Source organism: Neomonachus schauinslandi, chromosome 4 (assembly GCF_002201575.2).
Source record: "Neomonachus schauinslandi chromosome 4, ASM220157v2, whole genome shotgun sequence".
NCBI classification, from domain to species: domain Eukaryota; kingdom Metazoa; phylum Chordata; class Mammalia; order Carnivora; family Phocidae; genus Neomonachus; species Neomonachus schauinslandi.
The window spans coordinates 50,180,153-50,195,706 of NC_058406.1; the positions used below are offsets into that span (position 1 = coordinate 50,180,153).

The window sequence follows — 15,554 nt, forward strand, 5'->3', positions numbered from 1 at the left end:
TTATAATATAGAGTGATGTTGATGACCATTTCCCATTTGAAGCCCTGTTGCTGTTTATGCTAGTTTATTTTCTCTCTAGGTGAAAATAAGTGTGTTTAAAACAGTAAAGTAGTCTATTCCTAGAATAGAAACAAATCAAATTATTACCAAATTGAAGAAACAAGATGAACAAATGAGTTGCATGTTGATGTTTTCTGATTAAAACTTACAGTTTTTGTGGGTTATATATATATATGTATATATATATAATATATTGCCTATATATTTATAAGTGTATGTATTTATATATATTATGGTTTTTACATGGTAAAAATACTTAGAAATTATTGCTCATGATGCATCAGAGTAATATGCAATATTTAAACAAAGGGAAACCATATTGAAATATCATTTGGAAGTACCGAGAATTTTGCCAGAGTCAATTAACTTTATTTAATAATAGTGTTGTTCTTAAGTTAATAGCTTTTCATAGCAGTATCAAAAACTCTCTTTGTTGATTAATAACTTGATCATTTACTTTTGCTTGGAAGGTTGTAAGTTAAATAGTTTTCCTTTTCATCTTAAAAACTGAACTTGGCAGTTTTATGTTAAACTTACTTTTTCTCTTTAAAAATTAAAACAATTTAAATTATTTGTTTCAATACAGGATATAATTTCAGTTGTCTCATTTTGAAAATAAAGCTAGGTAGCCTAGATTCTCATGTTTAATTTGTAATGCTATATGGATGAGTATTCTAATGCCTTATACTATATGATTTTTAAAATATTAATAAAAATTGTGAAATTAATTTAGTGTTTAGCAGAGCTCAGCCCAGCAAGTATCTGAGTAACTACCATGTTGAAAGTATAAAATGACCAAGCCATAATCCCTACTTTTGAACAGTTATAAGGCTTCTGCCCTCAAGTAGCATTTATAGGCCAGGAGAGGGAATAAGACAAGTACATATACATTACATTGAATATGATAAGCACCCATACAGAAATAGAAAAAAATTGACAGAAGAAGGAAGGATGCTGAAATGAGAGCAATGTCACATCCAAGTCAAAGTTCTTTATTGTGATGGTGATATTTAATTTGGTCCTTAAAGTGTAGGCTTAAGGAGAAGGAAGGTTACTTCAAGCAGAGGAAGTAACAAGAGGAAAGGTATTGGAAAAGGAAAATGTAGAGCTTGTCTAGAGAATGGCGATTAGTCCAATTTGTTAGGTGCCAAGGGTACATGTAGAGTAGGATTTCTGTCTTCTGACTGCCTAAATTAGGATCCTCTATGACTTGGGAGTCTGCAGTTCTAACAAGCCTCCCAAGTAGTCTTGTACAACAAATTTGAGAACTACTGGTGGAAGATTGCAACCCAAAGTGTGATACTTGATGTTTTTAGGTAGCACCAGCATACATATTTTAATCTATATGTATTTATTTATATTCATATTAGAAAAATATAACTGGCATATTAAACATGTGATTTCCTGTTAGTGATTTGTACAAGGCTATTTAAGTTAAAAACTATGGAAAGAAAAATAATCATTAATCGTAACAGAGATGGCGTACATAAAAAAATAATGAAGGAAGCATGTATGTGTCCAAGGCTTGGGAAACACTGCTGTAGAAACAGCAAAGGATGAGGCTAGAAAAGGAAGTTGGATAATATTGTGGAGAGTCTTGAATGCCAAGCTGAAGAGGTCTGTAATTTAGCAATATGTTGATTTTATTAAATTAGTTTTTAATTTCAAGCATACAGAAATATAGAGAATAACATAATAAATACCCATGTGCTACCATTGAGCATAAGGAAAAAAAATACGTATATAATTGAAGCATCTTAACCTTTCCCAATCTTTTTCTTTTCCTTCCTTCCCAGTGGTAACTATTATCCTAAGTTAGTATATAAAACTCATATTTTATATTATATCCATAAACAACATATATTACTTTGCATGTTATTAAATTTATCATAAATGGTATGTTTATATGAAAATGTATATATCCTGCAATTTGCTTTTTCATTTAATAGTGACTTAGAAATTAGATCTATACGTATTGGTCTAGCTTATTCATAATTGAATAGTAGTACATTTTGCAATATACTACTTTTTATTTAAACTGTCTTTTGTTGATGGTCATCTAGCTTGTTTTTCAATTACAAATAATGTTTTTAAGAATATTCTTGTTTATATCTCTTCATTTACGTGTACTACATTAACTGGGATTATTACAGTAGATACCCTAGATACACACTAGAGTGGAATTGCTGGGTCATAGGGTATGCATATTTTTAGATTTGCTGGATATTGTTAAATGCTCTCCAAAGTAATCATACCAAGCAGTATATGAAAATTTCCAATGATTCACATTCTTATTAACACTTGATATTGTAAGACTTTTATACTTTTAACCAATCTCATGGATATAAATCTCATGGATATAAATATATATAACTACATAGTATCTCTTTGTAGTTTTAATTTATATTTCTCTGATTAATAGTGAAATTGAGCATCTTATCAAAGTTTATTTGTCCTTTGGTTCCCCTTTTGTGAGTTTATTTATTTCCTTTCTCTAATTCTCTGTAAGGTTATTTGAGTTGAAGGAAATCAAATCAAATTTATAATTCTGGATACTACCACTTGTTGGCTCAATGTGTTGTAAACATATTCTCCCAGGCTACTATTTTCACTTGTTAATGGTGTCTTTAATTTTAGTCAAATTCGTAAATCTTTTTCTTTATGGGCTTTGAATTTTTTATCAAAGAAATCTGTAATAACCAAAGTCACAAACAAATTTCCTACATTTCTTCCAAAAGTTTTATGTTTCACATTTAGAACTTGTATATGTCTTAAGATCTGCATCTTTTTGGGGGAAACATGGATAACTGGTTGTTCTAGCGTTATTTATTAAAAAGCCTAACCTTTCTTCATTGATTTGTAATGCCTTCTTCAAAGACTTGGATGAGGACAGAGCTGTGGGATGGGAGAGGAAGGAACTGTTTTGAGAGTTAGTGAAAGTAGAATCTATAAGACCAAGCAGTTTGTGGGACTTGAGGGCAAGTGAAAGGGAGAGCCCCAAAACAGTCTGCTGTACATCTATCTGAGTGTCTAGGAGAAAAAAATTAATAGTTCATTAATATGACAGTTCAGGTAATCAACAAGATTTGAGTGCTCTCACCCCTACCATTCTGCCAAAGCTCCTCTCAGGGTCACTAATGCCCCCCACATTGCTAAGTCCATTGGTCATATCTTAGTCTTCATCCCACCTATCCTAAACTTAATATTTGCCATAGCTGAACACCCACTACACCTTCATACATCTTCTTCATTTGGCTTCTACAACCACTCTCTTGGTTTTTCCCATTCTTCACTAGTTTTTCCTTCTCAATTCTCCTTTGTCTGCTCTTCTCCCCAGTCTCTTAATGTTGGAGCACCCCATGGCTTAGTCTTCAGTTCTCACATCTTTTTTATCTTGGTGATTTCATCTAGTCCTATAGCTTTAAATATCAATTATAAGTCAACTGAAACCAAGATCATGTCTTTAACTCAAACCTCTTTTTCCAATTATAGATTATGTATCTCCAAATGCCATTCAGCATCCTTTGTATGTCTGATGCACATTTCCAAAATCAAATTCTGATCTTCCTTTTCAAGCCTGTTTCTGCTCATAATTTTCCTCATCTCATTTAAGGGCAAATTTATCTGCTAAGGCCAAAAGCTTGGAGTTATCCTTACCTCCTTTCTCTCTCTCATATCCTATAACCAATTAGATGTTCAATATATATCTAGAATCAGACCACTTTTCACACCTCTACTGATACTATTATGGTCTGCAATGGCCTAATTTGGTTCTAAACCCCCATCCCCCAAACCTATTCTTGATTTAGCAGCCTCGCTGATCTTCCTTTCCTCAGAAACCTGCATTGACTTTTCAGTTCACTTATAAATTAAAAAAACTCTTACCATATCCTCCAAGGCCCCAGATGATGTGTATCTCCATGCCCCATTTCCTCACCTCAAACCCTCATCTTCTTACTCTACCCTCTTTCACTCTGCTTGAGTCATGTTGGCCTCCTTGCAGATGTCTAACCTAATGGCGATGGACTGGAATGCTTTTTTCCTCAGATATCTGTGGGACGGATTCCCTTGCTTCCTTTAATTAAGTCTTGGCTCAGATGTCTCCTCAGTGAGGCATAATCTGAGCACCTTATTTAAAGATGCAGTGTTCCCCACCATTCCCTCTTACCTTGTCATTTTATTTTTTTCTTAGCACTTACTACTTTCTAATACACTATATAATTTACTTATCTATTATATTTATTATCTGTCTTCCCCAGTGGAATATAAACTTCACAAGGGCAGGAATGTTTTGCCTGTTTTAGGTCATTGATGTATCCCAAAGCATCTAAAACAGTGCCTGGCCCATAGTAAGTACGCACTATGTTGAATGATGACTGTCTGGAGCTGGGTATGCACTGGTGAACAAGAAAGTTATGACTCCTAGCTTCATGAACATATGTCTAAGTGGACAAGATGAACGTTAAATCCACAAGTGGATAACAAAAATTTAAAATTCCATAAAAATATAGTGTTATGGACAAGAAAAATAGGAAACATATAATTTAATTTGGGGAGTACAAATTTTATAAGATTTATCCGTTGCATTTTCCTTAAGGTCCAGAGAAAAGTCTGGGAATCATCCTGGATCCCTTGCTCTATCTCACAACCCATGCCCAAAATTCATCAGCAAAGTCTATCATCTCTCCTTTAGAATATATTTAGAATTTGGTGACTTCTCACCATTACCATTATTACCCTGGTACACCATTATATCTTCCTTGGGATTATTGTAGTAGCTTCTTAACTGATCTCCCTTGTTCTGTCTATAGGATATCTTCTAAGTATAGCAGCCTGAATGATCTTGTTAAAATGGTAACTAACATCATGTTACTTTTTAATTCAAAACTCTGCAGTAATTTTTTAACTCAGAGTAAAAGCCCACTACTCTTCCAGTTACCTATAAGGCTTTCTATAAATGGAATCTCCCTCTATCCACCCCCCACCTGACCTTATCCCCTTCCTCTCTCAAGTCCAGCCACACTTAGCTTCCTTGAAAATGCTAGGTGTCCTTCGCTTTCAAGGATTCTGCTTGTTTTCCTGTGCCTGAAATTCTCTTCCTGCAGATATTCTCATGATTCTCTCCTTCACTTTTTTCAGGTCTTTACTCACCTGTCACCTTCTTAGTCTTTTCCTGGCCACCCTTTATGTATTCGTTATTTCATTCTTTCCTTGTTTTAGTTTTCTCCTTAGCATATTCACTTAAGTACACACACACACACACATTCTGTTATATCATATATAAACACATTACGTATATTTAATTTATTTACCAGTTTTCTACTCTACTGGAATGTAATTTCAATAAGGGGTATTTGTTGGTTTTGTATATTATTGTTTCCCCAGTGCCTAGAACTGCCTGTCACATTGGAGGAATCCATAAATATTTGTTGAATGAAGGAATGAAAGAGATTTTGTAATAAGTTTGTCTTATAAATTAGCAAGGAGCTCAGTAATTGAATTATAGCAAATCTAGTATGTTTTCACCTATTTCTTCTGTTGTATTTTCTTCTTTTTTAATGGCTGTATTATTTCTTCTCCCCAAGGAAATTAATTATAGTAATTTTGAAATTTTCTTCTGCTTTTTTTGCTGTTTCTGTTTCCTTCTGGATCCTTTTTTGTTTTTGCTTTCATCTTCCAGTTCTCCCTTGGATGCTTTCCCTCAAATAACTGGTGATCTTCTGTGTCTGTTTATACTTAAGAATGAGGCACTAAAGAGGTGAGTAGAAGTTCTGTGTGTTTGAGCATGGCTTTTTAGCTGGTGATTTTCAATATTAGGATGATCAGGTGATGAGTATGCCTTTTCATTGGGTGACCTCCAAGTGTTAGTAAGTGATAATCTTTTCTCTGGAGTTGTCCCATTTTTTTTTCATAGAGGAGTTCTGCCATCTCCCTGTGAAATGTAAGTTGCTTGCTGGTGCTTTAGGACCAAGAAGTGAAGGATGCTGAAGGGCCCTCCAGTTTAATATTTTTAGAGTCTCACTTAAATCTTTAGCTTTTGCAGTCATCACTGTGCCTGGTGTACTAAAGGCCGTATCTTTATTCAGTTTTTCCAAAGAATACATCTTTATTTTTCTGTCTGTAGGATGTCTAGTGTGGAGCAAAGAAGGGTATTGGTTGTGAGGAGGGACCTGGGAATTGAGTCTGTATGTTAGGCTTTCATTGAGTTTCCTTGTTTTCAGTTTTGTGTCTCACCTCTGTTTTTGTGCTTTTATATACTCTTCGTCTCCAAGTTCTGCAGGGTGAACTTGCTCACTTTTCATAAGTATCCTGCCAACACATCTCTTTCCCAATCCCTGAACTTAGATTATATCTCCTCTGCTCTGCTGTCTTGGAAAAAGGCCTGATGTAGGTTATTGTTATCTTATCTCACATCCTCTATTCCTCCTTTTTTTTTTCACTTGTTCTCAGCCTAAAGATAATTGTAAGATAAAATTACTATTTTTTAATGATAAACTTAACTGCCTAATAGTACTGATGTTTGAGACCAGAAAATCTCAAATAAAAATGTGAGTATTAGGAAATTGTTTGATTATGGATGTCCACACAGGAAAAAATATTTACAAGTAGCCAGCTGTCCTCTAGCTATAGAACAAAATTTATATTACAGCCATTGAATCCTAGTATCTAAGAGATCTTAGAGGTTACTCAATCCAAAGCTAACATTTGTGGAGTCCTTACCATATGTTTGATATTGTGCTACACACTTGATATACATTATTTCATTTAATCTACACAAACCTTCTGAGGTAGGTACTGTATCCCCTTGTACACATGTGGAATCTTGTACTTACAGAGGTTCAGTAACCTTCATAAAGGTCACAACTAATAAATGATAGTGCTGAGATTCAAAACTCAGACAGTTTAACTTTGAGAGTATATGCTCGTAAGCACTATTCTCTACAGTCTTCTATTTATCCATCAATCCACATGGTCCAGACAGTTGACTATCTAGTCTTCAGTTCAGGTAGTGGTGAGCTAAGTATTTTCCTTGGAAGTCTTCAATTTTTGGACAGACCCTTATTGTTAAAAAAGCATTTCTTATATTGAGTTGGAATCATTCTCTATGTAACTTTTACTCCTTCATCGCACAAAGCAGGAGAATAAGTTTACTTCTTCTAGAACAAACATTCCCATTTTCTCCAATGGTATGCAATTTCTCATACCCATTGCTATTTTGGTAAATGTCTTTTTGTAAACACCTTAGTGTGTCAGGTTTATGTTCATGATTATATTTCCCCTCCTAGTTCTATATTCTCCAAGTGAAATCTGAGGGATATTTTTCTTTCATAGGTCTTCTTTACTTCTGGGATTTAATGATAAGAACTCTGATTCTTTTAAAGTCTTCAGGGACTTATTGTTTAGTTGGGAAGACATGAAATGGATATTAAAGTAAAATGACTGTAAAAATATATTTAGTAAATACTAACATTGTGATAATAATGGCAGCAATAATAGCCAACATATTAGAGGCCAGGAAATCTTCTGAGTACTTTACATATATTAATTGATTTAATCCTCACCACTTTGTGGCATAGATGCTATCAATACTGACATTTTACAGCCTAAGGCAAATGAGTCAGTCTAGTTAAGTAACTTGCCCAGGGTCATATAGTTTGTAGGTATTAGCCAGGTTCGGAGCAGAGACTAAGTTCCATAGTCCATGTTTGTAATCCTTATGCTACACTAGACGATCTGTATGACTTTGGAGAAAGCTATAAGCACTTCAGAATGAGGTACTTGGCAGTGGGCTGGAGCTTTGAGGACTGACTGAGTTTGTATGATCAGAAAGGAAGTATGAAGGGCAGCTAGATGATAGGAACATCATGAGCAGAAACATTACAGTAGAATGTTATGGACTGTTTATGGTTGAATGTTATGAAGTAGAATGTTTAATGTGGCTAACAAGGGCCTGGATGATCTGGCTCTTGTGTACCAACCGTTCTTCCTTTTTTCTTCTACCCTGGAGCCACACTAGCCTTTTTTCTGTTCTTTGAACATGCTGAGTGTACTGGCATCCTAGGCCTTCGTACTAGCTGATTTTCCTACCTGGAGTGTTCTTCTCCTAAAACTCTAATGTGTGGTTGCTTATTGTCATTTGGGTCTCAGCTTGACCTTTTCTGACCACAGAACCTACAGCAGCCTTCCCGTCCTTCCTTACCACATTACCCTGTTTTATTTTTATCATGGTTCTCCTCTCTGAATGGTGTGCAAGCACCATTAGTTACCTGTTCTATATCCACCTCTTTTTTGTGGTTATTTTGCTAAGAGAATTCTGCTTTTGTTTGGGGGGACAGTGTACCCAAATATTCATTTTTCTTGGTCTCCTTTGTATTTAAGCACAACTTGGCCAGTGAAAGATAAGTGGATGTGTGCTGGAAGTATCTGGGAAAAATTTTGCTCTTCTGATAAAATGGTAGATTTAGATGTGGTGCTGTCAGTCCCCTTATATCTGTCTGCCCCTGCCTTGAATGTGAACTCAACACCAGGGGTTTCAGTAGTACTTTGTGATCATGAGGGAAAGGCCAAGAGAATTGTAGGAACTGTTTAACATCTATTAACCAAAGCCAGCAATGTCAGACTTTTTGTTATGTGATAACAATTCCTGGTACCTAAAGCCATTGTTGTATTTTAGCTTACTTTTTGTCAGTTGGCACAAAAACCATTCCTAATTAATAAAGATGATGTTATCAATGATAGAAACCTGGAGAAGTCTGGAAGGGAGCTAATTTTGGGAGGCAGAAATGATCATCAGTTTGAGTAGATACTGCAGCATGCCTCTACTTACTGTAGGAAGCGGTATAGTATAGTGGTTGTAACAGAACCAGACTGCTTAAGCTTAAATCCTGGCTCTGTGAGTTACTAGCTGTGTGAACTTGCACAAGTCACCTAACCCCTCAACTGTAAATTATGTATAATAACAAAGCCTAACAGAGAGATGGCTGAAACTGAGAGTAGATAATATTAAAAGATTTTATTTATTTATTTGAGAGAGAGAGCACACGGCAGTGGGAGCAGCAGGCTCTGCTGAGCAGGGAGCCCGATGCGGGGCTCGATCCCAGGATCCTGGGATCATGAGCTGAGCCGAAGGCAGATGCTTAACAACTGAGCCACCCAGGCGCCCCAGATAATATTTTTGAGAATATAGAATATATAAAGAAGATAAATGATCAATAATTGATTAATACCTGCATTTTAGGATGTAGGAATAAGTGGAGTCAATGAAGGAGATAGAGAAGAAATAGTTCAGAAAATAGGAGAAACAGGAAAGCAAAATTACAGAAATCAAAGGAAGTGAATATTTTAAGAAAGTAATGCTTAGAAGTATTAGTTGCTGGAAAAATATCAAGAGAATAGGAACTAATAAAAGCCTTTTTTTTTTAAAGATTTTTTATTTATTTATTTGAGAGAGAGAGAATGAGAGAGAACACATGAGAAGGGGGAGGGTCAGAGGGAGAAGCAGACTCCCTGCCGAGCAGGGAGCCCGATGTGGGACTCGATCCCGGGACTCCAGGATCATGACCTAAGCTGAAGGCAGTCGCTTAACCAACTGAGCCACCCAGGCGCCCAAAAGCCTTTTTTATTTCAGGACCAGAAGAGAGTATTTTCAGTATAGCGAGGGGTAAAAGTTGGGTTACAGTAATTGAGCAGAGAGAAGACAGGAATGAGTATCACATGTACATTTAACTTACTTCAGTTCAGCTACATGAACTCTTGCAATAAAACAGGAATGTATTTAACCATGTGTGCTCTTTATTACATACTCTAATATAGACTGTAGTGTGTTGTACATTTATACATGTTACGGAATAGGGTTGGACACACAAGACTATACATAACACCCTTTAAACAATTTAAAGGCCTTTTGAAAATAATTTTGACTATGTTGATTTTGACTGTATTTGATTTTCACATTATGGGCTGACTTTAGAACCTAACCACTACATAAAAAGTAGCTCCACTGTGAACATAATGTTGAATATAGACCACATAGATCTAGACTGCTCTGTACTGGGTATAATTTTACATGTGTGGAGGCAGAGGCTAGAAGTAAATAAAGGTTTTGACCTGGGGAGAAGAGGTCATCTCCTGGTTCTATTTCTGTTCTTCCTTATACCTTCGAGCATTATGAAGGAAGAAATTGCTTAACTTCTGTCCTCCAGCTTTTTCCTTTGTAGATTTTTGAAACCTGTCAACGTAGCACATAGGAAAAATGTGATAAATTATTTGACCTCCTGAAAAATGATTTGCCTTTTAGATAATAAAGCTGCTTTAGTGTATCTTTGATTATCATGTTATTAAAATACAACAGAGGACTTGCCTATTCTAAAATTATTGTTGAGCAAACCACTGAATCACCTTTTGAAAAGCGACTATGAAATAGTAAACTCGGGTGCCTGGGTGGCTCAGTTGGTTAAGTGACTGCCTTCAGCTCGGGTCATGATCCCAGGGTCCTGGGATCGAGTCCTGCATCGGGCTCCCTGCTCTGCGGGGAGCCTGCTTCTCCCTCTCCCACTCCCCCTGCTTGTGTTCCCTCTCTCGCTGTGTCTCTCTCTGTCAAATAAATAAATAAAATCTTAAAAAAAAAAAAAAAGAAATAGTAAACTCAGTTATCTTAAATTTTTTTAAAAATGGTTTTCTCCTAACTATCCAAGATATACATGTTAGAAAGTTTGGAAATTAGAAGTGTAACAAAAAAATCACCACTAAGTCTTTCATTCATAGATAACTTGATATTTTATTGTATATCTTTCTAGTCTTTTGAAAATACTTATTTAAAATGATTTTAACATAATTGAGATTAAATTTTAGATATAGCTTTATATCCTGTTTTTTTCTTTTAACATTATATAATAGATTTCCCAAGTTATTAAATAACTTTTGTTATCTTTTATTTTGTATAGTATTTCAATTGATAATACCCTATGTCATATAGGTAGCCTAGTTTAGAATTTTTTTTTTCATGTAGATTTTATGTTATCCATCATGGAGGGACTTTAAGCTTAGTTTTGACTTGTAATATAAGAAAGGAAAACTAAAGTTTTCACTTTTGACAAAAGTTTTTAGAATCAAATTTTCAAATCAATGGTTATTCTTAAAAAAAAAAGTCTGAAAAAGCATTCTTGATAGGGTGCTTATAAGCTAGGAAAAGTGTTTAAAAAGCATGTTGATAAGTGATTGAGGCCTGATAACCCAAATAATTCCTTATTAGTTTCTCTTTTTATTGTTGCTGCTGCTGTTAAGTCATCTTGGGAAAGTAATTTAAATCCTTTGGGGCTCAATTTTCCCATTTATAAAATGTGAGTAAGCTCAATAATTTCTAAAGTTTCCTTTGGCATTCCATATTTCTTTGTTCTAAAATTATTTCTTCCCTGCCATATCATATTTATGTACTGATAGGTTATTACTTACCTTACTGCCCAACTCACTTGTCCTTTAATATATATATTTTAAATAGGCTTTATTTTTTAGAGCAGTTATAGTTTCATAGCAAAATTGAGTGAAAAATACAGAAAGTTTCCATATATTACCTTCCCCATCAGCATCCCCCACTAGACATCCCCCCAGTATGTATTATGACTGATGAACCTACATTGGACACATCATTATTATCACCCAAAGTCTATAGTTTACCTTACGGTTCACTCTTGGTATTATATATTCTGTGGTTTTGGAAAGATGTATAATGATATGTAGCCACCATTATGGTATCATACAGAACAGTTTTCCTGCGCTAAAAATTTTTTGTATTCCATCTATTTATCTCTCCCTTCCTATTAACCCCTGGTAACCACTGGTCTTTTTACTACCTCCATAATTTTGTCTTTTCCCAAACATCATATTGTTGGAATCTTACAGTTTGTAGCCTTTTCAAATTGTCTTCTTTCACTTAGTGATAGGCACTTAAGGTTCCTCCATGTTTTTTATGGCTTGATAGCTCATTTCTTTTTAGTGCTGAGTAATATTCCATTGTCTGGATGTACCAATTTATTCATACATTCACCTACTGAAGGACATCTTTGTTGCTTCCAAGTTTTGGCCATTTTGAATAAAGCAAGTTTTTGTGTGGACATAAGTTTCAGTTCATTTGAGTAAACCTTTAATATATTTTTCATTTGATAATCTTTAAAATATTTTAAATAAATCAAGAAAAGTTAGAAAAACTGTAATTCTCAAAGCCTAAATCAATAAATACACATAAGGGGGCCTTACACTATGAGTGAGTTTGCAAAAAGTAGGTACATTTTGTAATTAAAGGACAGAGGGCCCCTTTCTGACATTTTGCCCCGGGTCACAGATTTGAATCTTAGTTGATGACCCACTAATAAACCTAAATGACTTCTTTATTGATCTTGAAAGAAAGGATGAAGAGATGATAATATTAGCTTTGTTGTGCTGATTTGAAAATGATACAATGCCCATTAGATACTGGACTTTAACAAGTGACATTAAATGAACATAAAATGACAACAATTTTCAACTGTATTCCAGCCATTGGCTGGAGGTGAAAGAGGCTTGATCACATTATTTTTATTTTCTGCACTTTTCCTTCTTTCTTCCCTTTTTTATTTTGTAGAGTGTAAATAAAATAAATTTGAGCAATGTATACTTTAGGAGAGCAATATGAATTATCGGTTATGATTTTCATTACATTTAATTTTTCTAAGTACTTGATTGTTTTTAAATGGTTCATTCTCATTCAATTTAAAAAATGTATTTCATATTAACTGTCTCATTGAAATATTTTAAGTTTAACACTGTATCTGTATGCTAGGGCTACATATTTATTTTAGCCACATTTTAAGAGAATCTATAAATGTAATATATAAGAATTTGATGATCCTTCAGTTGAATATTGACATTTGGGAGAATTTAGTTTTTACCCCTGAAATTATACTTTAGAAACAAATTATAATTAATTGATCATGATTAATGATGTGTAAATACTGTTGATATTTTTTCAGCATTCTCTGTAATTCACATAAACTTTTCAGAATCCTTATAGGTCCTTGTTATCTATAGAAAAGTTTGTTTCTATCAAAATGTCATTCAAAAATTTTATTCATTTTTAATGAAAATTCTTTTAATTTTTTAATAGAATTTATTTAACAGAAAGATTTAAGGTGGTTTAGAATGGGTTGTTGGATTGTTAACGAATCCGAAATTGATAGAGGTTATAAAGGTTGTTGGTCTCCCCACAGAATTCCAGGTACTACTTTTTTCACTTCTGAATTATGTAGCTTTAAGAAGGTAATATGTAAGGTATGGATTATTACTATGTATAAGAATACTGTTTTTCATGTTTACCAAATTACTGCAGAAATATTTTTTCAAATATGTGACTCTGAAAAGACTCAATTTTTAAAAATAACTTTTTATTACTGCTTTTGGTCAATTTAACAATCCTCTGAGGTAAGGAGATTGGGTATCTTTTGCTGCATTTTGTAGTTGATAGTCAGGTAGAGTAATTTTGTCCAAGGTCTCATCAAGGTAAGTTGTAGAATTGAGATTAGAATGAAGCTTCTGACTCAGTTTAATGGCTTTTCTTCTGTGTAATGGTCCCAGTCTTTCACAATATTTTACTATAGTCAGTGATACCATTTTGTTTTATTGTCTATTGCTACCAAAAGAAGATAAATCTTGGTTCTTTAGTAAACCTTTAAGTCAGAAGGTGATTAGAAGACTTACTTTGATGATCCTGGAGTCCCTGGATCGAGTCCCGCATCGGGCTCCCTGCTCCGCGGGGAGTCTGCTTCTCCCTCTCCCACTCCCCCTGCTTGTATTCCCTCTCTCGCTGTGTCTCTCTCTGTCAAATAAATAAATAAAATCTTAAAAAAAAAAAAAAAAGAAGAAGACTTACTTTGAGGGGGGTAGGATGGGAATGATAATGTACTTAATTTTTGATGGTCTACTCTTAATGGAGAAGCAAGTATTTAGCTATAAGTAAACTCTACAATGCTGATGAACTTTTTGTCTTTTAGCCAGAACAGTGTAACAGTGGTACTGGATAAATGTAAATGAGAGAAACTAACAAGAGAGATTCAGGGCTAAAACTTTAGACTTCATCATGTGGTCCTGCTGTGCACCCTTGCATCCAGTAAGGGATTTTTCTGTACTTTCTGTTACAGATGCTGAAAATTTCTTCTAAGGAGAGATATCCCTTATTTACTTTTGTAAATGGTCATTCCAGAGACTATGATTTTACATCTACTACAACCAATGAAGAAGACCTTTTCTCAGAGGATGAAAAGAAAAGATTAAAAAGATTTAGCACAGAAGAATTTGTCTTGCTCTAAAGATTAGTACATTTGTGCTTGTTGAGAAGAACTCTTCTGCAGGGGCAACAATGAAGAGAAACAAGTTTACTTGAAACCGGCTTATTTTCACAAGTATCTTAATTTTATATGTTCTTTAAAAAAAGAACATTTGGAAATATACAAGTTTTAAAGGTATTTTTCTGAAGGAGAAATGATTTAATGAATCTTTATTTCTAATAAATATCAAGTGATTCTGGCTGCATTCCTATTTCCCTAAGATCTGCTAACGATAACTCTAACTTAACTATAAGCCTTCCAGTCTTCAAATTCTTCCACCTGAGGCCACTAGTCTCCTGAAGGTTTTTGATATAGGCCCCAAAATTGGGATCACCAAATAGGTTCAAAAGCTTCTATTTATACTAACAACCAGAAGACCAGAGAATGAATCTTGAGTGCTGCATAGCCTCCTGTTATTAATGCAGCCAAAGGATACTTATGGATGTATCTGGATATATTAAATAGCAGTTGTTAGCTGTGATATGCATACAATTATATAAGTAGAATTGTGAGTTAATGTAATACTTAGCAATATGATTTTATAATGGCTCCTCATTTTGCTTGCTATCAAGCCTTCTCTGAGGAGTGAATATAAAGTATTGGTTTTCTCCAGAAATTTGAAGGTTATGTTATTAATATTAACTTCATCCAATCAAATCAGATAAAGGCAATTTTGAGATAGTAGCAGTCGTTTGTTTCCTGTCTCAAAAATGGAATTTTATGGGAATTCTGCTTACTATGGAGTTTTTAAACCTAAAGATAAGTACTAAGAAGGATATCAGTAGATGCTCCTCTATGTGATTTTTGCTATTTGTATAAATCAGTGTAGTGGTGTTTAGAAGTTGAGTCTATTTATAAGGTAAATCTGCCTTAAGTGTATTATGTGTTACTGAAAGGCAAATTTGTGATATAAAAATATAAGTTATTATTCAGCCAGGACTTTGTACTTTAATAAAGATGTGAGAACATAAAATACCTTTGTTTGGTTTTAATAGGATTATTTTAGTTCTTTAATTTGAAAAAAATCATTGTCTCATATGAAGTCTATTTATTTATAATGAAGGCAAGTAATACTGTTTCTCTGAAAGCAAAATATTAACTTATTTTATGGAGCTTTCATGTTTCAGTGTGGAAAGGTGA

At 34.2% G+C, this 15,554-nt stretch overlaps 1 protein-coding gene across 2 annotated transcripts in view; it reads left to right on the forward strand.

Moving 5' to 3' along the window:
* Positions 1–14,753, forward strand: part of ATG4C (autophagy related 4C cysteine peptidase) — an 87,554-nt gene extending 72,801 nt beyond the window's left edge. The window contains exon 11 of one of the 2 annotated variants that reach the window (XM_021679951.1): positions 7,393–7,433. In XM_021679951.1, the coding sequence (XP_021535626.1) occupies positions 7,393–7,416 (24 nt within the window). In that variant the 3' untranslated portion in view covers positions 7,417–7,433. Of the gene's footprint in view, positions 1–7,392; positions 7,434–14,228 lie in introns of those variants that run through there. The other variant, XM_021679950.1, reaches the window with a different exon arrangement.
* The last annotated feature ends 801 nt before the right edge of the window (positions 14,754–15,554 follow it).